At 37.6% G+C, this 26,417-nt stretch overlaps 1 protein-coding gene across 3 annotated transcripts; it reads right to left on the bottom strand.

The window, feature by feature from the left end:
• Positions 1-1,396: 1,396 nt before the first annotated feature.
• SANBR (SANT and BTB domain regulator of CSR) lies at positions 1,397-25,883 on the bottom strand. 3 transcript variants are annotated; one of them, XM_082755468.1, is made up of 22 exons: positions 25,497-25,883; positions 25,032-25,209; positions 22,848-23,013; positions 21,032-21,218; positions 17,790-17,883; positions 16,523-16,761; positions 15,625-15,683; positions 14,622-14,782; positions 13,704-13,790; positions 13,490-13,600; positions 11,370-11,493; positions 10,738-10,890; positions 9,939-10,084; positions 9,497-9,596; positions 8,383-8,415; positions 7,341-7,440; positions 6,208-6,302; positions 6,069-6,097; positions 5,898-5,971; positions 4,783-4,871; positions 4,296-4,387; positions 1,397-3,400 (listed from the first exon to the last, which is right to left on the bottom strand). In XM_082755468.1, exons 3-22 carry the CDS (start codon positions 22,995-22,997, stop codon positions 3,364-3,366), a joined length of 2,160 nt encoding a protein of 719 aa, XP_082611594.1. In that variant the 5' UTR covers positions 22,998-23,013; positions 25,032-25,209; positions 25,497-25,883; the 3' UTR covers positions 1,397-3,363. The 3 variants fall into 3 exon arrangements, with proteins under 3 accessions (XP_082611594.1, XP_082611595.1, XP_082611596.1); XM_082755469.1 differs by lacking the exon at positions 21,032-21,218; XM_082755470.1 differs by lacking the exons at positions 21,032-21,218; positions 25,032-25,209; positions 25,497-25,883 and having other exon boundaries at positions 17,790-17,879; positions 22,848-22,894.
• Between the last annotated feature and the right edge of the window lie 534 nt (positions 25,884-26,417).

The following is a 26,417-nucleotide window of genomic DNA, read 5'->3' on the forward strand; positions in this document are numbered from 1 at the left end:
ACACGGGACACAACAACGGGAAGCAGTGGGATGCACACTTGTACCACACCAGACTACAGATGACAGGCACCTATCGAGGGCTGTGCAGGAGTGTGCAGTCCTCCCCAAACCAAGGGCCAACTTTCAACACGAGGCACCACCTACCAAATTACCATCCAAAGCCCTTGCTACTTCCAGACAAGAGGAGATAGTGCGGTCCTGTGCAACTTGTGTCCCTTGATTTTGCTTTCAAACTGGCTGATGGTTTCATCATGATGCTCAGGGACAGGAAGAGAGAGCAACCTTAGGGACACAGCCATTCTGCACTGCAACTTGACCTCAAGTCCGGACAAGCCTTTGGCTGGTTTGTGTTTGTTTTAAACTCATCTAGGGACAGCCAAGTGAGAATTCACCAGTATACGTTTTCCTGCTGTAAGATGAATAAAGTGCAGTCTCCCTTACTTCCTAATTATGCCTAATTATAAAGAAATAGAGAAACTCTCTGGCTGCAATTCAGAACACAGTGGTACAGTTCATAAAGATTAGATTTCACCAAGAATTAGCTGCAGAAGGAATGGCTTCAGTATTTGTCTATGTATGCTGCTATCTTGGACACCAAGAATACCTTAAGGCTTCACATTTGCCAAGTATGGAATGGGAAGTGCCAAAAGGAGCAAGGAACTTCACCTAATTGTTCAAGCAAGTATCGCATATAAAGGAGCAATTCTGCAATGTAATGTAGTATGTCTGTACACTCAACAAGAACATGAAGCAATGTTTAAAAAAAAATCAATTCCCTTCTTGCAAAAATAAGCATCCTTTCAGTTACATCAAATATGCTCATGTCTATTCACTTACCAGGGCAACCATACGTCCATATTTCTTTTAACATGTACTCTTTTTCTCTTGGAGGCATTACTGTGGCTAAATTTATTGTTCTGGCCCTTTCTCCAAGATTTCGAGCCATAATGTTCCCGTATTGCAGCCATACATATAGAGGACATGCATACAGCAAGTTCTAAAAGCAGAGTAATGAAAACTAATCCTATTCACAGATTTGTCAGACTGTTTAAAAGGTATTATCGGCACTGTGGCAGTGGGAAGCAAACTTAAATATGTTTTTAGCATAGCTTAGTTTGGCTTTTTGCATACTTGGGTCATTTGCAGGGCATCTCACTCAGGAACTTTTAATCCAGCTTCAAAACTCAATGCAGATAAAAATACTTTCAAGTTCTCATAGATTTGGGACAGTTCAGCCTTCGTCCATATTCCGATGTTGACAGATAAAAAGCCTGTATCATGAAGCTGCAATTTAATCACAAATACACAAGCATGATTGACGTCATAAAAAAAATCATGTACTTATTTCTTGTAAGTATCCATAAAAAACACACACTTCTTAAATCAGTAACTTTTATTTCCATTAAACCAAGACAATCTTCAAAATTAATACAAGATAGAAATTCAAGGTGGTAGGCAAGGGGGGAAAAAAGACCGCATATCATGTATGCTATTGTTATATGCTCAAAAATATTTTTGAATATAACAATACTGGCACATAAAACTGGCTTTTTCCCCACAAAACAAAACCAGAAGGATTTTCCCTCCTTTTCTAGTCAGTAGTTCTAAGAAAACAACACACACACACATGCAGCCTGCAACTTTTATGGCAAAGTTTACTATTTGGAATAATCCTCTATCAGAAGCTACAGTATTGTAGCAAAACTCTTATTCTGTTAATTATTTTTTTTATTCAGTGGATTTTAAATACTTTCTCTTTCAGCATACAACAATCAGTCTTTCAATGTTTACTGTAACGGCCTAAAGCTGCAGTACTACTTGCAAACAGACCTGAGGCATTAGTAAAGCCTTACTTACTTAAATACAGGTCAAAGCCACTGAAATGCACAGTTTTGCCCGTTAGTTTTATTTGGGCTCTGAATTTGCATTGGACAAAACACATAATAAACATTCATTTTTAATTTATTAAAAATCTTCCACACTGAAAGCAATATTTTCAAGTATTGCTATCATAGTCTTCTAATGCCTACTGAAAATTCTCAAGAAACAAGACAAACAAAAAAGGCTGAGTGGAGAGAAGAGTGCATTTCAATGATGATCTCCCTCTCCTTGTCCCACCCTGTCCTTCCCCCCAGGATCTTGCAGACTTAAAATTACACCAAACTCACTTTTTTTTTCCTTTTTTTTTTTTTTTTTTTTTTTAAACAGCTGTGGTCCAGAATAAACTTTCCCTGAGCGCTCTTTCTACCTGTTTCAAAAAAGTCAGAATGTGTTTACTTGAATTCAGCCATTATTATTGCCATTATTGCCATTTTCTTTGCTCATATATGAATTATTTTCTAGGCAACTTATTTCATTTTGGTAGCCCTAGATTTGACATATACACAAACTTGTATTCTATTGCTCCAAATACGGAACTTGAAAGTGCATCTGACTTCTAAACAGTGTTATTGAGGCAGGTTTCAGATAGAAACTAGACCCAAAATATCTATATGCACAAATTGTCCTAATGATTCCTCTCATTTGAAGGTGGCTAATTAATAACCTATCTGCTAGGTAATTTAGTGGTAAGGCAAAGAGACGGAACTGCTTTGCCTCCTAAGGTCTGGACATCAGAAGGGAACAAAACATTGTATTGTGCAAGAGGAATCAGATATGATATGGAAAAAAGAATGAATTTCACATGCAAGTAAAGCAAGTGTTCCACATGCAAGATGAGATACTGCATCATCACAGTATTTCAATAATCTTCAGAGGTCTAGTCTCTACCTGATACCCACCTTCACATGAATGGGAATTGCGTGGCTATACAAAAGGAAGCCTCAGAACTGCATTAAACTGCTTAAACTAATCTAAGTCACAGCTACTGTATTGTCACTGACTTTAAATGCAAATCCCCAGAAGACTGACCTAAAACATACTATCAAATGCAACATAAATATACATATATATATTTTAGCAGTATTAACACTGCTGACTGTACTCAGAATTCAGTAGTCTTGCTTTTTCCTTTTTACTATTTCTATCATACCAAAAGAAATATTTGTCTTCCCAATAAATAAAGTTAGTTGAATAAGTTAACTTTGTATGTTTATAAAATATTTTCTATGCAACTCAACACAATAGCCTAAAAAGCAATTAAATTTAAATATAAGAAATAGTATATTTACAATTGAAATAAGTACAGACCTTATTGGACTTGCATTCATTTATCACACAAAATAATTTACAAAGTGAAAAGTAATAAATAAGTCACTGCTTATCAAGTCAAAGCTTTTGGAGATATGCATTCTCCATATATCAAAGTGCCATATAGCTTCAGGAAGCAGTGAAGTATTCCAGCTACAGTTTTTCCATGAGTCCTTATGTTGGACGGCCTTGACCAAAACGGGATTTTGACCTGGATTAGGAGCACATAAGAAACATATGTGGGTTATTACAGCTCAAATTTCTGTTTGCTTATTATGAAGTAGCTCTCTGGTCAGTATTTATTTGAAGTTGTTTTCATGTTAGTGTGTTCTGAGAGAAGGAGGAAAAACATCTCACAGTTTGAGAAAGCTGCCTCTCTGCCAGTATACCTGCAGCTACAAACTGCATTCAAACAAAGAACTGCAATATTAAACTGTAACGCTATTCAAAAGAACTGTAATGTCAAATAACTTCTTTTGCATCACTACGGGCACCTGCATTCTTTGGACAGAAATAAGACCTGCAAGAAATTCCTCTGATAAGATATTTGAAGCATCCAGCACATCTTTTAAAGTCTGTCAACAGCTTCATTATAAGGTTTAGCTTCAGAGACTCACCTGCTGACCAAGTTATGACCAGTTCTAGGCTCTAAAACCAGTTTGCCAGCACCTCACTTAATTTTTCTTTTATCCCTTTGAGGTGTAGATGACCAATATACAGTAATGAATGTTATTTTTTTTAATTATTGTTTTGTGTTTTTTTTTTTTTTTTTTTTTTTTGGAAGGAGGCCAGAGGATGGGCTAAAGAATCTTAACTAACAATTTTACACTTATATATATAATTTCAACAAAATGTATATTGAAAGAACAGTAAGTCTTCCAACATAAAAGCAGTTCTTCCAGCATGGGCACAAGAGTTTCACTCTCTTAGCTGTAGTTTACTTTGACAAAGGAAGCTTTCACATCATATATGGTTAACCTGCCAGAAGGGATGTTGATGCAAAAAAGTGTATGAAATGAAGCATGATTAATTTAAACAATTTCCACCCCCCCACAGCCTCCCCAGAGATCCCTGTTCTGCATTTTCATTTTATTTTAATATCTTACCTGGCATTCTTCTCAGCATTGATTTGTCGGGTACTGACATGTGCTGAGGCCTTTATCTGAGCTTCAAGTCTAGAATAAATACCTCCTGCATACTGGAATGCATAAAAAAAAAAAAAAAAGTTGTGACATTATCTCAGTTTAATCAGTGACTTTTCATAAAAATCATTAATATTTAGGAGAACTTATGGCCTAATTTCTTTGCCACAACTGAGTACCAAAACCTTTTAAACCCATCCTGTTTTCCATATCCAGTTTTTAAAGGCAGTGAAGGTTAAAAATGATTATTTAACTGCTTTGCCAAAACAAGAGAACAACCAACCAACCAAAAAACAAAACCAAAAATCCTCCACCCATGCTTACAAGAAAATGAAAATCAATCAAATTCAGTGCTCCATGTTAGTAAATGAGAAGATAGTATTTTCAATTTTGTCACATGTTTTTGTTACTAAGGATCACTTTAATTCTGTAAACACAGGAAAAGACTTACTTCTTTGCTGTCTTTTGATTTGATTCGATCAAGGTCTCCCAGTCTCATTTTTATTAAGTGCCCTGTAATCTCAGACATTCTTCTCTGATCTGTCAGAAAAAGAATATTTAGAACAGGTTTTTCTTGCTGCTGAAGACAAAGAAGAACTACACACACTTCAGTGATATCCTATTTGCAAAAATAACACTCTTTCTTTTCAGCTCATACAAAAACCTCGAGCAACCAAAATTCTTGATCTTGATAAATTATCTAGCTTCAGTAGTATTCTTGGTAGATACCGGAATCAGCCTGAGGAATTACACTGAGATAAAGAAACTACAGAAAGGGTTTTGAGGCAGAGATTTTCAAAACAGCAGTAATGCACAAAAATCTCAGGAGATATTAAAAAAGGAGAATAAACAAATAACTTTCTAAGTATTTTTAGTCAGAAAGACTGGGAAGGAGATGCAAGTGAATGTTTATCTCTACTTATTTGCCCAGACAACAAATGGTACAGGGATGCAAGAAAAAATATTTGCATTCTTGCCAAGTCACCATATGACACCACATAACCTACAGAGATTACACAGGAGAAACTACAAAACATAAAGCACCCTAACATACACTTGGAATATTTTTTTCTTTTTCTCCTGCAAACTTGGAACTCTTTTCCAATATTTTTAGTCAGAAGTCTCAACATTGCCCATTTATTTTTCAGCCTTTGTGCAAGACTACAATTTAGTTTTACATGGTGAATTTTATTTCAATTTTCCTGCTACAGAGATTTTTCTGCTGTAGAATATTTGAGATTGCTAATAAACACCAATCAAATCCTGAAGTAATATTTTTAGGAGTTCCTAGCTGTATGAATATTTTTGTACAGTTTGGAAGAATCTGAGACTGCTGTGTAGTTTGGATAGAGGTGATTACTAACAGCTAGCCTAGTTGAAGTGTGTTCTCTTCCAAATGAGGAAGAACTATGAAAAAAACAAACAACCCTTATAGCTGAGATTAAATTCAACCTAAAGCTCTCTAAATTGTCATATTTCAAGAAAATTAGCCATTTCTTATATGAAAGAATAATTTTCTTTGCATAATATTACGATTACAAAAGCTAGACTCATGCAAGAACGGACCATCTTCTCTTTGAGCATCTTGATTGAATCTTAGTGACCTGGAGGCATCCCATTTGTTCTGCTGCATACTCACACTGATTAGAAAAGAAAGATGCACAGAATGTTATCAGTAACAGTTTACAGAAAGCAATGTACTACAGTAAGTTCTCAAGGACTTTGAGAACTACTTACATGAAAGGAGATGCATCTCGGGAACTTGACTATCAAAGAAATAAAAATACATTAAGTATATTTTAACATCATGTCCAAGACTTAAGTAAAATCCTCATTATTCAACTCAGAGAGGCTAACTTCACAGCTCTGATTTTACCTTCTCAGATGCCTTCTCCTTTTTCTGAATACTAGGTGAAGAAAGCACTTTCTTTGGGTGCTTGTAGAATTTCTTTAATTTCTCCTTTCTCCCTGCTAATTGAAAAAATAAAAATAAAAATCTACTGACTGACACAATCACAGATATTTGGAATTTCACAACTATGCAGCTACAAAAGGACTTTTCTCCCCTATTCCTTTACAGGGAAAGTAAACAAACAGGTAATTTTCTCTTTCTTGGTCAGTGTTATGGACATGGTAATACACACAGATTACTCAAATGCTTTTCCATTAGAAGCGTGCATTATTCGAACACGTATTTGAAATAAACGGTAATGACACATAACTGCACAAGTTTTCTCTTGTAAATTAAAAAGTAAGTACACATACCAACTGCCTCTCTGACCATATTACATTAATCAACAAACTGAGTGATATCAGACAAAACAACTTAGAAGTCAAACTATAAATCTTCATGCAATTTTTTTTTTTAATAAATTAAATGAACTTGTACACTCCTATTCTTTCAAGTTAAGACAAAAATAAAAATGAAGTGCCTCAGATCAAGTGGCTCATTATTAATGTGGAAATGAAAAGCTGTTGTTTTTTTTTTTTTTTTTGGCTTTCCACATTCCTAAACCCCTTATCGTAATTAAAACAACAACAAAAAAAATGAAAATCATTTTAGCTTATACAGAGCTTATCTTTAATGCAGACAAAGTTCTAGCCACACCCACTAGTCCTTTCATAATGTCATATAATCAGAACAGTATTAAAAAACAAAGGCATGTAGGAAGTATAGCTATGTAGCCACTGCATTTTTTCCAACATTTATCTAGGCAAAACTTCAAAACAGTCATTTGATAGTCCTTCCTGCAAAATATGCCCTTGATCAACTTCGAGGACATCTAGAATGTGAGTAGTTGCAACTTCCCTTGTTTGCCAATATTTTTGATGACAATTAGCAATAGGGTAATTTATACCTAAACAAAGAAAAACTAGAAATAAAATTGAAATAGTATTTTTACTTAAAAAATTCCTAATGTTTAGAGCTCCTATACAGAAGAATTCTGCTGTCTTGAGTCTTTATTTCTAAAATTCCAGAGAGGTTGAATATACACACTATTGTTATACCTGGTTTCCTGCATACTTCTTCTTCATCCCCCACTTCATCCTCAGTGATCTCTGAGCCAGTGGTATACTCCTCTTCTTCAGATAACAATGACTGCTGTTTCTAAAAGTGCCACAGATTATAGGCGAGGCTTGATTCCTAATTAATGATACATCAAATCTGTCCCAGAGGAGTTGTTTTCAAATCTAACTCCACATCTTAGTGATGTAACTACGTGCAAAGTTAAATTGTTCTCAAATGTTGAGAAAGTAATTTCAGATCTTTGCTTAGAATGTTTTGACAGATGTTTTTATTGTATTTCTCCCAAGTGGTTAAACATTCTAAGAAGTTTCGCAGAGAGGCTGTGGTCTCTCCATCTTCAGAGATAACCAATATTTGACTGGGTATGGGCAAAGTGATAAAGCTTTGAAGTTGAGTCTAACTTTAAAGTCAGCCCTGGTTTGCGAGTGAGATGAAATATCTAAGATGACCACTAGAAATCTCTTCCCAGCCTGTATCATTGCATGATTCTGCATTTAGCATCCAAAATATTGTTGGATATATTATTTCTATTTAATAAGAAAATTAAAGCTTTGATGGCAAATATCTGAGATAGCCATGTAGCCATAAAATATAGTAAAATACAAGATTTCTTAGGGTTTTACTGAGGGTTGCTATATCCTGAAACTGCTGAGATACTCAGTAATTAAGTAACAGAGCATGCATGTTGCAGCACACTACGAATACATCATTTGGATACGTACATCTCAGACAAACCAAAGAGACAGGCACTAAAAACTCTGTTTTTGAAGATTTACATTTCTGTCTGCCTAATGACCTACTAGGCTGCTGATCTATTGCTATCATTTATAAGAATTTTAAAAGGAAATGTTAATTTTTATTCAGGCTAACGTAGCACTTCACACTCCACTCCACATTACCACAAAAGAAAATAAAACTTTTGTCTAAATTAGTAAGAAAATAAGATTAAAAAAAAGCAAAGCTAGTTTTCTGCCATGGCAGAAGTGCAAATGCCTGAAAATGTGAACAAAGCATTTTACTAACCAGTTGTAAAGTCCAGTTCTTCAGAGAAAGAAACTGTAGTCACAAAAAGAAGAGACATAAGTTAAAGAATTAATTATGATTAGAAGGAAAAAAAAGAAGTGAGTAGAATCCCAAAAACAACATGCTAAAAGTAACAGCAATCTACCTTGGTAGCTCCTGGAAAATCTACTTTCATTTTTAGCTTTACATTTTGGTGGAATAACTAATAGTTTACAACTTGTTTGTCCAATTAATCAATTAAACACTGTGAATTCAGAGTCATGTTTCAATTCACCTAACCTTAGCTTAAAAATATTTATCTGTGTATGTAATACGAAAACAACAGTCCAGGGCTGGGTGGCTGTTATGCACCAGATCATTACGGAGTTAAGATTTTAAAGTTTCCTGCATTTGTTGCTGGAGAGCTACTGACACTGTTTGAACTTCTTATGCTATCAGCAGCATCATGCTACCAACAGGATCATTGAGTTACCTGAAGTTCCATAATGGGTGCAGATCTTCAAAAACTTATCTTTGCATGAAAGATCTCTTTAAAAGAGAGGTAGTACTATAAACAGTCTACACAAATTTGGCATTGAAAGTATCTCTTTTGATCTGACACAGAAACATAAATGAATCATAGCTCTGAAAAGTACTATGTACTGGGAAGTAAATGCCTTGGAAATAAACAAACAAACAAACAAAAAAAACGTATTATTGTACTTCATTTATATGGATTTATAAAAGCCACAGGGACATACGTACCCAGATATGCATCAGTAGACAAATGAAGGTGGCAATAAATAAACTTTGCCACCAGATGTATTGTAGAATATGACTGGTTCCTTAAATACCATTGGGCTATAAACGGGCTGCAAAGCTCAGACACCCAGAGAATTACTTCTGCTTTACAGAAATATTTCTGGCACAGTTGGTAAATGTTTCACTTTTTAATCAACTAGGCATTTTATACCTTCACTAGCCTATGCTATCCTGCAGTGCTCAGTGGTGCACCTTTTCCTCTATCAATGTATTTTATTTATTTATCAAGGTTATTTAATGAATTCTTCAAAGTACCCTTGTAAGGCTCTTCATTATTGGAAAGACTGGGGAAAAAACATTAGCAGTCACTCACAGCATTGACTTCTCCAGTTTTGGGGCCCCACGGTGTATTTGGCTCTACGAGTACGTCACATTCAATGCCTTTTTCATCACAGAGCCCAATGCCAGAGTCACTTACAGAAACACATGAAACAGAATTATATTATTTTTCTATTTCACAACTTAGAACCAGTCTCTCTGTACTCATCAAAAGAAAAACGCTCCCAGATCACCCACATAATATTTTGCTAACAATCCATTAAAATATAAATAAAGATAGGAATGAATGGTTATGGAGATTGAATGACTACACATCTACTTCAAATGTAAAAGGCAACAGTATTTGTTCTTCCCTTTCCAATTAAGTTACCTTTAGAAAGTGCCCTGTCACCCATGTAAAAACAGAGAGATTAAATTCAACATGAACACACAAAGCGTTCAAGGCTAAGATATCAGTAACAATGCAATGTTCTTACCTATTCTCATCCTTAGTGAAAGGAACAACAATAACGTCTCTATGATGGAGCAAATCATTCAGTATTTTAGTAGTCTGAGATGATAAAGCATCCTCATCTTCATTTCCTGAGGGCGAGCCGACCATGTGATCCCTCACTTGACAGCCCTGTGATACATACACATCAGAGGAATGAGTTAATGGGAAGAACTGATTTTGGTAAATACAATAAAAAAAATTAGCTTTCTAAAAACATTTTGTCTGTAAACTCAGAAGTTTTCTCAGGATGTAAACCATATAGATGACGTTTTAATTCTAGAGGTGACATTGATTCTGCTCTTGCTAAAGTTAACAAACCTCTAGAAGCAGAGATTCTGAGAAGTAAAGCAGAGTTCACTATGTAGGAAAAACAATATTTAGAGAACTGTTTCATTTTCAATTTTAGCATTAAACATAGTCAAATGTATAAAGACAAAAGGGAACAGATGGATATCCCTTGCTTGCACTACACATGCTGTTATAGAAATGGAAAGAAATAAAAAAAAGCCTTTCTGGGATTACTGCAGTGCCCTCTCCTCCAGACCCATGCTCCACCCTGCCAGCCAGGGAATGCTGCTATCCTTGGATGGTTCTCAGATCAAGACACTAAAACAGGACGGAGACTGATTTCAGGGGTCAGTCCTCATCCTACCCTGCAGCAAGTCTGCAGGATACCGCAACAATTTACAGTCCTTATTTTGGAAAAGATCTATTTTTGTAACATATTCCACATTCCTCCCCCTTTGTTATGCTGTTTTAAAAGTGAGCTAGTATTTAAGTACCTTTGGGAGGGTAGTAGGATCAAATCGAAGCACTTTTTGGTTACAACAGGGATATACTCCTGTCCCGGTTGAGCCCAGAGCACTTGCTACACCTGGATAAAGAACTGGCTGTGGATGGTACTGGCAATGGGAGAATTCGGTACACAGGAAACTCTACATCAGAATAAAAAGAGACATAATGAGAGATGAGGTTACTTATGGAAGTTAATTTTGCACTATAAGGAATGCATATCAAACTTTATTGCCACGTCCCAAAATGCAAACACTCAATAACCCATAGGAAGACTATTTCACTCACTAAAACCTGAGCAGCCAGAGAATAAACATTTTAATTTAGTCTTGTTTTGCATTGAGTGACCAGAACAAAAGGAAAAGGGAAAATGATGGAAAAAATAGTACTTGAAAGTCAAGAACCACAGAATGTTACTTCCACAATGCAAACAATCATCTCTCCCACTCAAAATAAATAAATAAATAAATAAATAATCACTGGAAGCCAGTTGGTGACAAAACCAACAGGCCAAAGGGAAGGAAGGAATATATTTTCTGACCTGTTTTGATCTCTGCCTCACCCCCAAACCTCACCCACAATAAACCAGCTACCAAACAAGTGAAAATGAAAATAGACTAACTTGATTACATCTTGAACAGGTCAACCAATTGACAGTCCCCCAGAGACGCCAATAAACATCACGCCAAGATTTTAATTCTTCATGAAGGCCAATTAAGTACTCATGGACTTCCCAGGTTTTATCTCTGAAAAAGCAGAATGTCAGGTTGTACACAAAGTCAATAAAACTGTTTTGATCAAGCCACAAGAAAGGTGAATTGGAGAAGGAGCAGAACACCACATCTTCCACTGGTGGAAATCCTACAGAAGAGTTCAGGACAGGAAGGATGATGAATTTAATGAATCATTAAATTCAGACCATGATAGAAACGTGTTTCACAACATCCTAAGCATACTAACAACAAAGAATTACAGCTTGCTTCCTCTCAAGCTCCACATATTGCAAATATATAAGATAAGATAAATATTGAGCCCTTGGAAATCAGAACCATGAAACAAAAGAAAAACAATATGCAGAGTAGAAGGAATTGAAATATGCACATGCAAACAAGATCAATGAAATTGCGTTTTCTTATGTAGAGTAATAATGTTGTGCAACAGAAGCAAAGTCCTGTCACTCTACTTTATTTGATTTAAAAGCCAGAGTATATATACTTCTAGGCACCTGCAACGCAACAGCGATTAGTCAGTCAGTAATTAAAGCTTGACAACAGGAGACTTTTTTTTTTGTTTGCTTTTTATGAACACCTGTGTCTGAGACTTCTGGTCTTAAAAATAGCGCACATTACAGCCTTTGTTCCTTCCAAGTGATAAAATGACAAACACCTCTTCATAATTCAAAAGAGAATACACAACCAGCACTGGCGCATGTTGTCCTCAGAAGGAGCAGATACTGTTTTCCCACAATTTTAAGCCTGTCCTGAGCTATTTTTTATTATATGTACATCTGACCTAGACTAACAAAGCAGTGGTTCCAACTGGGAATTAGCTCTAGGTACCATTGGAAGACCAATACATATAAAACTAATTTTAAATCGTTAAAGAGAGGTTTGTATTAGATCATAAGCCTGAATTTATCAGTGGCCAACACCACCTCATCTAAGGAATAATAAAAGGATTCTGTGTAGAGAAGCAGTTGCAAGTACTACAATAATTAGAACTTAAATAATTCTCTGAATAACTTTAAAAATCTGTATTTTTTAATAATACAACTACAAACTGCATATCAGCTACATAGTCAGCTTCAATACTACAGTTAATGAATTTTAAGTGGCTAATCACCAATGATTTTAATATGTCAGGACAGGATAACAGATTCAGTTCTGTTTAGACTGGTAGGTAGAACTTAATCAAAACCTTGTGGAAGGTAACACTAGATGAATGCATTTTCTTGGGAGCTGACACTGAACCATGTTTTGGTTGTTCTGAATCGAATAGATACGTTGAGAAAGGCCTCCCATTATTAACTTCCCACTGTCTTCCTTAAAGGGGGTATGTGAGGAGGAAGGGAAAACTGCAGCACGTCGTGCACTGACATTCATGAAGGAGAATCCAACTGTTTACAAACATGGCTCAAAGAGACAGAAGTTAATTAAACATTTGTGTCAAATGAACAAGGCACAGATGCAGAACAGGTCCTGGAAGTTCCTTGGACAAATACTTTAGAACAGAAGAACAACTGGCAATGTTTATTTATAATAGTTTTGAAGCAGGCTGATTATTTGATTTGACAGTATAAAGTCAGCCTAGAATATAATCTTCAACATTCCTTTGCTTGCAGAGATGGAGCTACCATTCCATAATGAGCCCTGTAGTAAAGCAGCCTTTAATTCAATTTGTCAAATCAGCTCCATATATCTTAAAAACAATTAGCTGAAACAATTAACTGAGTATTTTCTGTGTAAAGCAGTACAACCCAAAATAGCCGTCCCAGTAATCATGCCTGGAGTTTTTCCATATTGCAGCAGCTGCACTGATGAATGAATTTCAGATCATCATACTCTCCCTCAACTCTTTCCCTCCCCTCCCAGTACTGCAAAAATTTAAACAATTCACTGTTCTATATGTATCCTTCATTTCATTTTGCAATGCAAGTATCTGATAATTCCTAAACATGTAGCGTTTTGTAAAATCACACAATATCATTTAGCTGAAGGAAAAAAAAACATATATATTCACTACCTTATATGTACAAAGACAATATTCCCATGTTGATCTATGTTGATTTTTCCTGGGACACATGGAATTCTTCTTTCAGTTTCTTTAGTTAGCAGCTTTTTACATAAACAGCATCTAGATTTAAAAATAAAAATAGAAGACAAAATATTGGATTAAGAGCAATTATAGGGACTGCCCTTGCAATTGAAGTAGTAACAAACAAAAAAAAAGACCACACCTGTATAATGTTGCAGCACTTCCCCGAGAATCTGGATTTACGTACTCTGGATCGAATAGTCTCTCAATCTTCTTGCAGAACAGTTTACTATTAACGACAGCAACACAGCTTACCCATTAGAAAAAAATGTTTTATGTATACTGAGACTAAGAGTTATATTCTAACGATTTGCAAAAGTCGCTGTGTTTCTTTCAGAATCCAGCTTTTAATGTGATTTTGCTTTAAAATAATCCGTTTAGATAATTGGTTCCTGGCCTAGTCATCTCTAGTCATCATTTTTATTATGATGTGAAGAAAGAGATCCCTTAAATTTTTCCCCCTCTATTATATTGTTCGACAATTTAAGCTGCCAGCTTCTACCCTGCCTAGAATGCCATCATCCCTATTGATTAAAAGAAGTTTCAACTTCATTCTTCCTTTTCTGTCAGTCTGCCTTCCAATAACTCCAATAACTGACCCTTCTCTTGATACTGACTAAGCCAGAGTCCTTCTGTATGCTTTCTAAAATAGTACTCAATCACAACTCTTCAGGATTCCAGCCACCCTAAATTTTATGTCCAAACAACATAGTTCACAGATTGCTGAAAACAAACTGTAAGAATTAGAAGCGTGTCATGTCATGGTTCCTCACCCTAATCCTGGCTTTCACATGAGAATTCATGAATAATTCGTCCATGTCACACTCCTAGTGGGACCTTTGTCTTCAGCTTGCCTCATATAAAAACCTCTCCTTTTGCTTGTAATTTTAATAAAAAATTCTGAAGTCACTTCATCATGTTCTATGATGAAGATATGTTATATGAGAATATAAATTGTACATACATGATTCCAAACTTCACAGTGTGTCATATAATGATCCAAAAAATGATCCAAAAGCCCTATAGCACTTCAGTAATGTATTACAGGGCAAAAAGTTACCTTTTGAATTTATCTCTCTTGTCCTTCAGCTCTTCCACTTCATTGTGCGTGAAGAGATCAGCAATATTTGTGACAAGGTTAACATTGATACAATTCATATTACAGGGTGTGGCTACAATAGCATTCATATTTTTGTGGCAATAATGAATACATTTTTCTACCTAGGAAAAACAGAAACATTAAAAGTAATTTTAAAGCATTCTAAACAAAGCAATCTCAAAAGATGCGCTAATTACTTCAAACTGTTGTAGGTTTTTGTTTGGTTCTTGTTTTTTTGTTTTGTTTCGTTTTTTAGAAAGCATCTAGTGTTTTAGAAAACTATTTCAGTTCTACCCAAAAACAAAAAGCAAGTCTCAGATTTGTTTAAAAGAGACTACGAATTAACTTGACTGAGTCCATTTGTGTTCTCCTCCAAAAGGTTTCTACAGGAATCTGGAAAACAACTCCACAAATGTTTTGCCTTCAGTAAGCAGTACCTCGCAATGGCTTGCAAAAGAGAACCATTATACATCAGCATCACCTGGATCTCAGTATTAAACAGCTAAATTTGCTATGTGTTTAATTGTAGGTCGCCCTAATGACAGAACTTGACAAACATTTTAACAAACAAGTCAATAGGCAGAGCTGAAGGAGAACCAGATCCTAAGCTATGGAAGTTTTTTGTGTAAGAACACAAAATAGGAGGTATTCACTGATTTAGTAATCTTTTTAATAAAACCTGTCAAAGACAGATTCTGACATTACTTGAATCAGTCATCGGAAGATAAATCCAGGATTTCACTATAACATTTAGAAATAACTTCCTCTGTACGTTTTCTGCGTCCCTATTGAGATTCTGCAAATTTTAGATTACTGCCTTGAATAAGAAAAGTGGCAAAATCTTTAAAAGGCCCTCATTGCATCTGTCATCAGCTGTTTACATAACAGCAGAAGTACAACAAACAAGTTGTTAGACAGAGACTAACTGTACTCTTATGGCACAGAATCCTTTCTTAATACTTACTAATGAATCCATCTTCAAAAACTCAGAAGAAATAAGAATTGATATGACATTTGCTGGTTCTAGAAGGCAAAAAGAAAGTTTTTTTTCCATTAATTCTTCTGGTAATTTCACATTGCATCCCTCCCGCTACACATTTCATATCTGTTTTAAATATTATTTTTTAGAACAATCAACTCATTATTCCACCTTCTAGTATGCAAAGCCTTGGTTTATCATCTAGGTGGCCAGAGCACAACAATCTGGAATTTATAAAGACTGGAACAAGTGCCTTCACAGGAATACAGTGACTAAACGATTACAAGCAAGATAAAAGTCCATCGCTAGCCACCATACCCAGATGAAGTTTTGCTCAATGTAACCTCTGCTTTTCAAGCTTTAACGCTATTCTAGCTTTGTTTGTATTTACAAATAATAGATTAAATAGATCAGATAAATCATAGATATAATCACAGATTAAAAACTTGCCTCAAACTTATAAAGGAAAAGTTCTTCTGCTGTTGTATCAGATTGCTGTATCAGATTCATATTTTAGAAAGTAGGGAGCAGAAGGGAAACAAACCAAAACCTAATACAATTGTCACTGTTCTATAACTACCACTCTATTCTTGTTCAGAAGATGTCTGAAGAACCTTAATTAAAACCACCAGATCCCAAACTGTCAGACCTTTTTCACTGTTTAAGCTATCCTTGAAAATGCCAGTGTTAAGGAATCAGAGACGTCTGCTATAATGATCAATGAATCTTCTGTTGTAACACTTTTCTAACAAATGAAAAACGTTAGTACAACAGAAAGAGACGAGCTGAACTGTAGCAAAAACTTTAACCTTTCATTAGTACAGACCATAACAAACCTGCAACAAATGCTCTACATATTGTTTTTTTTTTGTTTTTTTTTTACCTAGAGTGGGCATTTCATTAGCTTCGCAATCTTTGGTGTTCCTTTTAACATATCTTATCAACCAGTCAAAGATGTGAACATCACAGTGCACGGAAATGTCCACCTCCTCCCAGCGCTGGGCATCCACTGACAGATATTCAGCAAAATATTTCATTTCCGATATCAAAAGGTCTCGAGGACAAACAAAATCTTCTTTGAGGTTTTTTGCTTCATCACACACATGTATCACCATGTTTGGCCTCAAAGGAAAGCAAGCCACAAAACCAATTAGGACCATAAGTACACATAAGGACCAATTAGAATGATAAAACTCCAAGACTTCATCTCCAAATCACAAGCACACATTGCAAAACTGGTGTCTCCAACAGATTTTTATTAACAGAAGCAAAACAAATTGCAGTTATTAAATATTAATGCAGAGTACTGTCAGACACCTGGTGAAAAACACAAATGCACGTCCTCTGACAAGATCACTGCCATTTACCATTTCAAGGACTGGAGAAAAAAGATTGAGCTCAAGCCTCTGATTTTTGTCTCCAATTTGTTATGGGGTACTACCTGAATTACATAAAGAACTTATTTGTTCTCCCTTTTTTATTTTCTTGAAAAGATAGGCATAAACATATGCCTACCTTACTGAAGCACAGAAGGACAATAAGAACATACAACAGCAATTTTCATCAGTGGAAATTAAAACTCTTTTGACTATGTCTTAAGTAAAAGCTAGAATCAGTAAACACTGTCTCCACAGAAAAATCTCTAACCTTACGCTTGAATCAAACATGTTTTTCTAGGCGTACTTACTTGGTACAGAAAACATGTGATGTGCATGGCTATTTGAGTTAGTAGTAAAGTCACTCACTTGCACTTTTCATTTACAGTTTTATTTTCCTTCTTCCACATGAACAGAACAAACCTATGTTCACAGATTTTTTTTTTTAATATATATTTAATGTTATTAAGCATCAGTCTTGATTTACTTCTTTTTAAAATCAGGCTCTGGTTCCCATTCTCACCACAGCAGCGATCAGTCATTCAGAGGAACACTACGGGCAGATTCCTACATAAGCTATCCCTACTGCACATTTGAAGTTCTCAAACCAACATCTAACATTTCTGTTGCAAGAAAAGGTTACAAAATTTCTTATGGCGTTTATTAGGATGTTCCTAGCTGTGTTCTTTGTGATAGAAGAATTGTGAGAGAACTTTAGACATCTTTCTGTCAGCTCTGTAAACCCCTAGGTAACAAACGCAAAGATCTTCTTACCCTTGGCTTTCATGAGTGTTTTCTCCACTGTTATGCACAGGACCTTTGTCAGATTCTGATGAACAATTCCTTGCAGAGGTTGTGCTGGGCCTTCCTTAAGTGTAAGGAAAAAAAGGCTGCATTAGATCAAAAATGCCTCACCTTTTCCTTTTTGTTATCTTGAAGCACGGCTGTCGTAACAGAGCAATGTTACGTAACCAGCAATAGATTTGTGCTACCATAAGGGCTGCTAGATAAGCCAAGTTCCTGCCCTGAATGCCATAAAACAGCAATGTAGATCAGCAACATTGCTGGGTTGCCCAGACACTTGGCTGGAAACCCAAATCAATCCTGTCTGAATACAGAGCAATGAGATTCGTGCAAAGTCGTCAGTATTTCTTTCTGAGCATAGAATCCAGCCTTCAGCTCTCCTCATCTGCTTTGTGGGATGTGGGTCTTAAGACTCTGCCACATCAAAACTTCTATTTTCATGCAGCTTTGCTGCCAGGATATAACTACTTGAGATTAACACCACCTCTTAACCACACTTTTTTTAGCTCTGAAAATAAGCTGCTTCCAAACTAACTCACAGAAATCTTTGTAGATGTGTTTTTGCTAAGTTTTTTAAGTGTGTGGCTTTAAGAAGCCAACTGCCCGAAGCCATGCTCCTAAAATGCAGACCAAATCCTTCTCATCCTAGAACTACATCATGCAGCTCAGTTCACGTATAAAGGACAGCTGAACTTTAATTCTGATAGGTTTTTGTCACAAACACACTAAAAGCAGTGGAACGTGCACACAAAACCTGGTGAAGGCCAGAATGTCTAGACGTCAAACCCACTGGGTCCTGGATCAAGGGTTAAGACAACACCAGCATTCAGATGTTGAGTAACTGTTCCTACTGTGATGAACGGATCCCCACTCTCAGATTTCTAGGGAACAGGCTCCAGAAGCACCTTCTCTCTCTCTTGTGCAGTGGAAGAGGCTGCACTCTTCCAAAAATACCTAAAATAGACCTTCTCATCTTGTGGCTACGTTACAATAGCAGAGTGACAGCAGAAATGATCTGGAAACTCTGTATAGTTCAGAACACAGCAGTTATGCCTGTCAGGAAAGCAGTTATCACATCAAAGGCCAAAGAAACAAAACTTTCTCCAAAGATACAGCCTAAGGTCTTGCTTGGCCAAGCCTCAGTAAGGCCATAATTGAAGAAAGGCAGTTAATAAAACGGGAACGTTTACTGGACAGACCCTAGGAGAACCTTGGAAAGGCCTGAGTCAGCCACAGCCTTCAGTGCAGCCATTCCACAGCCAAGGCAGGAGTCCTAAATTTTGAATGCAAGGTAAGGTAAATGCTTTAAAGGCAAGGCCTGTGGAAAAAATGACATAGAAGAGCTCTGTCTGCAAATATTAAGAAATGTGTTTTGGCCACACGGAAGTTATTTACCGAAGAAAAGGAAATAACTCTGACAAGAATATGCAACAGAGCCAAACTAACAGAGCTTTACCACACATTTCCTATATTTTTTTCTTCTTTCAGCAAAGATGTTTCAAATTCTGAAAGCTAGTAACAGATATCTTGAGTAAAACTGTCTTATGTGCTTGTTTACTGCCATAATACTTATTTAGAAGGACTTAGCAGCAGTTTGCTTTAAAATTAGCTAATAATAAGTAAGTTTTCACACCTCGAATAAAAGCATAATCCAACTCAAAACAAATTTGATTACTTTTTCGTGTCTACAAACAAATCCAAACAGGCCCCACATTTTTGATCTTAAAAAAGGTGCAGATATGAGTAAATACACTAGGAAGTAATTGATGAAAAAACATAAGTTTACAAAGAGACTTTTTTCAAATCCTTAATTCTGAAATATACTAGTACCTCACAAATGTTAAGAGGGTGAGTTCACTACAAGCCTGTGAGAAAAAGATTAATTACCCTAATTTAATATTAGCTAGTTACATATAAACAGAGTAAAATATTTATCCAAAGTCACACAGGAAACATGTTAGAAAACAGAAATCATCTCATGCTAGGATCTTATAGTAGGAAACATTGGGGTACTGTATTAATACTTATTACATGTATTAAAGTGTTAAAAAGAAAACATGCAGTAATTGTGTAAAGAGCTCTGTGAGCAGAGTTAGCTTGTTAACTGCCTACTGGGAAGCTACTAATCTTCTAAGTAGCCACCCGTGGGTGCAAGAAGTATTTATTCCACATAATGCATTTAACAAGTACAACATTGAAAGCTGATGAAAGCATTTTTGGTCTACCTACTCCATATACAGTTTCCATGTCATTGCGAGATAAATTAAAAATGTTTTATTCATTCTGCAGCAAAGGTCAAAGAGCTGTTTTTCTCCTGCAAAAATAAGTGACCAGAAAGCTGCAACAGTGAAAGATGCAACAGTGAAAGATGCCCTAACAAAGACCATTTTAACACTTCACTGTCTTCTAAATTTGCACCACAGAAATGGTTTACTCATTACTGCAATGAAGCAAATTTGTCATGCAACACATTGGCCAAGTCCTACGAGGTGCTGAAGACATCTCAGAGTATAATGAAATCCAGAGGATAACTATCATACAGTTAATTAAAACTCCACATAGTAGAGGTACTTAAGGAGATATTTAATTTTATTTCGATCACTACACAACTATTAGGGTTGGTCCTGTTCTGTCAAAGCATTCCTGGGACACATCATTGACTTAAGGCACATTGTATGTTGCTGCAAGACTATCCAGCATCAAAAAGTGACTAGAATATGCTCCCAGCTCCTGTGTAGCTTTCTTGCCACCAAACAATTGGCAAGTTTGCTGGGAGAGGAAAGTCTGACCTTGAGGGATCATCATCTCACTTTTCCACACCTTTTCTGCACACAGCTTTCATGTTATTTGAATAACACAGCTTATTGTGTTTGCAAGCAGTTGTAGGTTTAACAACGCCAACACGGGATACAAAACAGAAGAGTAATTCCTCTCCTTACCAAAAATGCTGAACAGAAGGATCTAGCATACAGATTTATGCACTCCTGCATATTTGAAAGGGCAAATTATCAAAAATACCCAAACAAATCAACACTGCCTCGACACAAACTTCACGATACGAGACTTCACGTATGTATTATGCGTATGCTTAACTCTTCTCTTGCAAAGGCAAAAAGTTCTGTTCCTGGGTGGTCTCACCACTCCAGACAGAAAAGCATGCACATTCGGATCATAACAAAAGGCAATATATTTCAGAAGGACTAAAAACATACCAGTTATTGTAATGGAATCCTGCCCAATAGCAGGCTCCTGAAACTCTGTCTGTGTATTGAGCAAGGAGGATTTGATGTACGTGGCTAAAGTTTCCACAGGATTCCCACCAGCAGCCATCAGGGGATTATACTGGTTGTCAACGGGTGAACTTCCACTGCTTTTTAGTTCATCAAACCTTTTTGCACACTGTCACAAGATTAAATGATAGGACAATGAAGCAGTAGCTTTCAGTACATTTTTAATAACTATAATTTGAGGCAGATATTGCATTTCATATTTGCCATGAACAGTTTGATCATGCTGATATTAGACTTATAACGCCTCCTACTTCGTGGTATCAGAAAAGCACATAAGCACACAATAAAATTTGCCAAAATTAAACAGTAACAATAAAGTTAGGTGGAACCTGTTTCAACCTTTACATCCTTAAGGCCTGTGATTTTAAACCAGATCTTCAAAAGTGAAGTTAAAGGAGAGTTTAAAGTCTCTTTTTGTAGCTAGTCCTTCTGCCACAAACGCTGTCAAATACAAGTGGCTATAACTGCTTCATAATTATTACTCTTTCCCTTTATGATTTCCACTCTGACTGGACACATGGAACTGGCGATTTCCTCTGCACTGTTATCAACTCTCCACTCCTTGTTTTTATGAACAAGGAAGTCTTCCCATTTTGTAATTCTGTAACTCACAAGGACAGTGATGGGTTTGGTTCTGCAGAATCCTGTGCACGGGTAACTTACACATACCTGTAAGTCTGCTTAATTCCACAGGCAACTCTCCTGTGACACAACTCTTCAGGCCAGATATGTACTAATTGATCACATTATCTTAGTTAACATAGGGAGAGATGTCACTAAGATTTTTGTAATTATTTTGTTTGCTTAAGGTGCATAGGACTGCCTGCAAATTGAAAGCTAAATGGGAGACACCCTCCTGCCCCCTAGTGCTTTGCTGAACACTTGAAAGGCAGAAACCTTCCACACAAGCTTCTACTCCCAATCGTTCACTTTGATATTCTAAATAGAAGGTTACAGTGATGCCCACGAGCAATGCTCCAAATGTCAGCTGACACATTTGATTAAGTTTATAAGAAAGTAAAGACTGTTGGCTTGTTTTTTCTAGCTTCACTGAATCACAAGGGCAAAAGACACTTTACTCTTTTAACTCGCTTTCCCTCATAACTCAAAAAAAAAAAAATCAGTTTTATTTAAAAATAAAGAAAACAATTTCACATGGAAATTCAGCAGCCCGAAGAGATTAAGTATAGAGAGGTACTAGGTTCTTCCAAATCCTATTCCAACCAAAGAAAGAATAGGCCACATCACATAGGACCAAGGAAGAAAGGCAATTGCTCTCCTTCACAGTAAGATCTGTAACTCTTATTTCCTTAGAGTTAGAATATCATTCACAGAAAATTATCAGGTGTGCTAGTAAGGCCACGAGAAGCTACAGGAGGGTAGTAGGTACTGCCATCCTTTCCATTAAAATAATCTTATTTTGAAACATCATAGTTGTTTGTGTTTTTTTTTTTTTTCTTCTAAATCTGTTTTCAGTTTTTACTTTCCATTGATTTTTATTCTGTATCAGTTTTAATGAAATAAAATACGGACTCTATATCTTAATTCCAATGTTCAAGTTTTGTAGAAACAAAAATATTTTTTCTATCTACTGCACATTCAGCATTTTCAGTTCTTGTAATTATATATTACTTTAAAAAAAAATATAAAAAAAACTTCAATTCCCCTCCCTCCCCAAAGTTTTCTTCTTCATAAAGTACTACTTAGAGTAGACAGATACTTGTATTAGTAAACTCACCTCTTTGGATGTATATCCTGGAACGAGCCTTGCCACGCTGTCCCAGTTGATAGGCTGGGGAACACCGATTAGGGAGCACAGAATCATATCCAAAACCATTTGATTATTGTCATAGGGAAAATTATTGTTTTCTGAAAATCCACGACTCATCTTTGGCTGCTTAAGCCTAGAAAAGAAAAAGTTGTTAGCAAGTCTGCCTGCATTGTTTGCCAAAGCTTAATCTAAGTCACCCGCAACACTCCCCAAGTTCCAATGGGAAATGTTTGCCACAGCACTACAGGCACGTCCTAATGCTCTCAGGTTTGTGTTTCATATTTTCACATTCAAATTCTTTGGGGGGAAGGAGCAGACGTGCAAAACATATCAAACCCAGCTCAACTGCAGCAGGAATTACCTTTGAATTGCTTCATCACAGAGGAACGGAAAAATTGCACATAAAATTGTAGAGTATTAAGAAAAAAAAGGGGAGAAAGGGGTGAGGAGAGGCTGTGAACTGTAGCTCCAAGCAGGACATGCTTCTGGAAGTGACACTATTACCATGATTACCAACATATTACCATGATTATTACCAATTTTTTCTCACAAATTACCACAGAGCAGTAAACTGAAGGCTTTGAGAGTTGTTGGTATTTGATTGTTTGGGGGATACACTACCACAGCCACCTCCCCCTTCTGCAGCTTTGAAAGGGACCCATCCTGTGTCTGCTTCCACGGGGGATGCACACCGCTGAGCCCTCCGATATGAAGCAGGACCTCCTGCAATTCTGGAATAAACAGCCAAAGCTACAGGGGGGCTCCTAAATTTAAGTTTATTTGCACTTAAATACATTTTTCTGTTCTCCAAACTTTCTACTTCCATCTCTTCTTGTTCTGCCTATTTGTTTTATAAACCAGACTCCCGCTGTAGAGGGAATTACATGGGAAACTCCGGGAAATCAATAAAGCCTCAAAGCACAACACGGGGCTGTCTCTCAGCTCTCATCCTGAGCACCTCAGTTTTGAGTTGTCCTGAAACATTCAGGACACCCAGCTGGGATTATCAGGGCCAAGCAACCTCATTCCTCCAGTTTCAAGTAGAGCACTGGACCAAACACCAGTACAAAGCCTGTAAAGTCAATAGTGAATGCTTTACAAATGCAGTCCTCCCAGTTTGAAGGAAAAACAAACAAATATCTTTATTTAGTTATTTAAAAGCATGCTATGTATAGTACCAGGGAGCAGAGTAAAAGTTCAAAGCACTGTGCTAGCATACACAGGGAGAAAACTGCTGGCATTAATCAGGGCTTCCATACTCAACTAGCACCCAGCCAGAGAGCTTAATAAGGACTCTGGAAGCACTGTAGACCTTTTCTGAAGCACCTTACCAAGATCACATAAATAAGAGGACCTACAAGTCACATGCAGAAATTTGACTTTTGTTGTAGAAAGCAAGGACTATAAGGAATTTCAAGGAAAATACACCCGGATCGTAGCAGATTTAACTAATTGCTTGTTACCAGAAGACTACTACAGGTAGGTATTTCTTTTGCATCACTTTCCATGCAACTAAGAGACAATTAAAACATAAAACATAGCACTGATTTTGCTTCTGATTGAAGAAATCACTCCAGCATTTTTTTTAGTTTATTAGTAGAAATAGAATTCAGAATAGCAGCTAACTGTAAGCTGTCATCCTCTCAAAAGAACAGCTATATAAAACCATCAGGGGAAAAAAAAAAAAAAAAAAAAAAAAAGAGAACATACTAAAATAATACTTAGGTTTCAGGTATTTGTGAGATTTAAACACAACAAACAAAACACAGAAGAGGGCACCAGGTTAAAGAGCTTCATTTTAGGAAGATGAGCCAATCTGATAAAAGTCATAGCACTTCAGCAACCCCATCTAAATGAAATCTTTTGCAAAGCGTGCCAAATAGCCAGTTTTTAAGCACAAAGATCCTTCCCAGACAGGATGGGCCCAATCTTTCCAGCAAAGATAGATGCCATTTTGAGGTAAAGGTAGGTGAGTGCCTACGTTCATTGAGCCCTTACACTCATCCTGACTGAAGTGCCAAGTGGTGGCAACGTGGGAATTTGGTGATGGAAACTTGTCTAGTGAGTCAGATATATATATATATATGTTATATATATATATATAACACAGATAGCAGCGTTAGTTGCAATTAAGGCACTAAATATGTATACCTGCTGTTCTGGGAAGGAATGACCAGGTAAGGACGGCTCAGCACCAGTGGAAAACCTGTGTGGGTATAAGATACGCAGCCCAGCTCCTGTGCTGCCTGATATGCAAGTTGCAGCCGGTTTAAAGCAGGCTTAGCTGAGGTGAGAAGTGACGGAGCGCTGGGATCCTCACAAAACACACCTGGTGAGAGAAAAATTACTGGTAACGCCGCACGTTCCCTAAGCCACCGCTTTGGCCACCGTGTGATTGTATCAGATCACCAAAGGCAGAAGAGCAGCTCCCCTGTAAGAGAGCTTACGCTTTAAAGGAGACAACGCAGCAGGCTCTGAGCCTCGCGCTATAAAAGATTTAATCAAAGATTTAATCAAAGATTTAATCAAAGATTTAAGCCGAATCGGCCACCGCGGACGCTGAGGCGCTGTGGCAGGCGCCGAGCCCGCCAGCCCCGCCTCACAGCGCGCACCCACCTGTGCCGGGCGGCACAAGACGCACCCCAGGAGCCGCCAGGAGCCGCGTGCTGCCGCCCTTCCCCCGGCCGGGCCGGGCCGTGCCGTGCCGCGGGGTGCCCGCGGGGTGCCCGCGCAGCCCGTCACGGAGCCGCCTCCCCGCAGCCGCCCGCCGCGGAGCGGCCCCGCGAACCCGGCGGCTCCTCAGGACCAAGGCGGGAGCCGCCCCGGCCCCGCTCCCTGTCACCGCCGCCCGCCAATCAGCGCCGCCCGAGCGGGGAAGCCCCGCCCCCTCCCGCGGCGGAGAGCCAATAGGGAGGCCGGGTGGGGCGCGGCGCGCGCGCTGCGGCGCTCCCCGCCCCGCCCCGCCTTGTCGCAGTGCAGCGGCGGCGCCCGCCTCGCGCGCGGCGTCCGGTCGCCTGGCAACGCGCGGCCGCGTGAGGCGCGCGCGGCCTGAGGGGAGCGGGGCGGCGGCCGCCGCAAAATGGCGGCCGGGGCGTGGCAACGGGCGGCTCGTTAACGCCTGGGCGGGCGGGCAGCGCCGCTTGGGAGTTAACCGCTGCGCCCAGCCAGCCGGGCAGCTTTTTTTCTTTTTTTTCTAGTATAAAAAAAAAAAAAAAAAAAGATGTGTTTGTAAAAAAAGAAAGACTCACTAACTCAAATTTTACCCCTTGGACAGTTTAAAGCCTATGTCTGTTCAGTTACCAGTAATTCAAAGGTAGCTCTGCACACTGAAGTGCTTTCATTTCTAAAATAAATCCTAAAGATTGCCTTTGATAGCATAACAAATGTCATTTGCCCCATGTTTTTTCTTCACTTACTTCAAAACTAACAAAACCTTAATACCACGAAGTAGTATTAAAAACGTCTGACATTATTACTGACACCACGCCATGCTTGTGTCAATAAAACTGGACGTTGAAGTGCATTTGTTTCTGGGAG

This window comes from Aythya marila (assembly GCF_965140915.1).
Source record: "Aythya marila genome assembly, chromosome: 3".
In the NCBI taxonomy this organism is placed as follows: Eukaryota; Metazoa; Chordata; class Aves; order Anseriformes; family Anatidae; genus Aythya; species Aythya marila.

Bases quoted from the DNA above. Each gene is read 5' to 3' on its own strand.
- SANBR (XM_082755468.1), bottom strand. From the start codon at position 22,997: ATGAGTCGTGGATTTTCAGAAAACAATAATTTTCCCTATGACAATAAT. The intron at 6,098-6,207 runs GTAAAATCAGAG...TTTCTTTGATAG, and splicing joins AGGAGAAGGCATCTGAGAAG to TCAAGTTCCCGAGATGCATC. The intron at 4,872-5,897 runs GTCCGTTCTTGC...TTTTTCTGACAG, and splicing joins AGATGCTCAAAGAGAAGATG to ATCAGAGAAGAATGTCTGAG.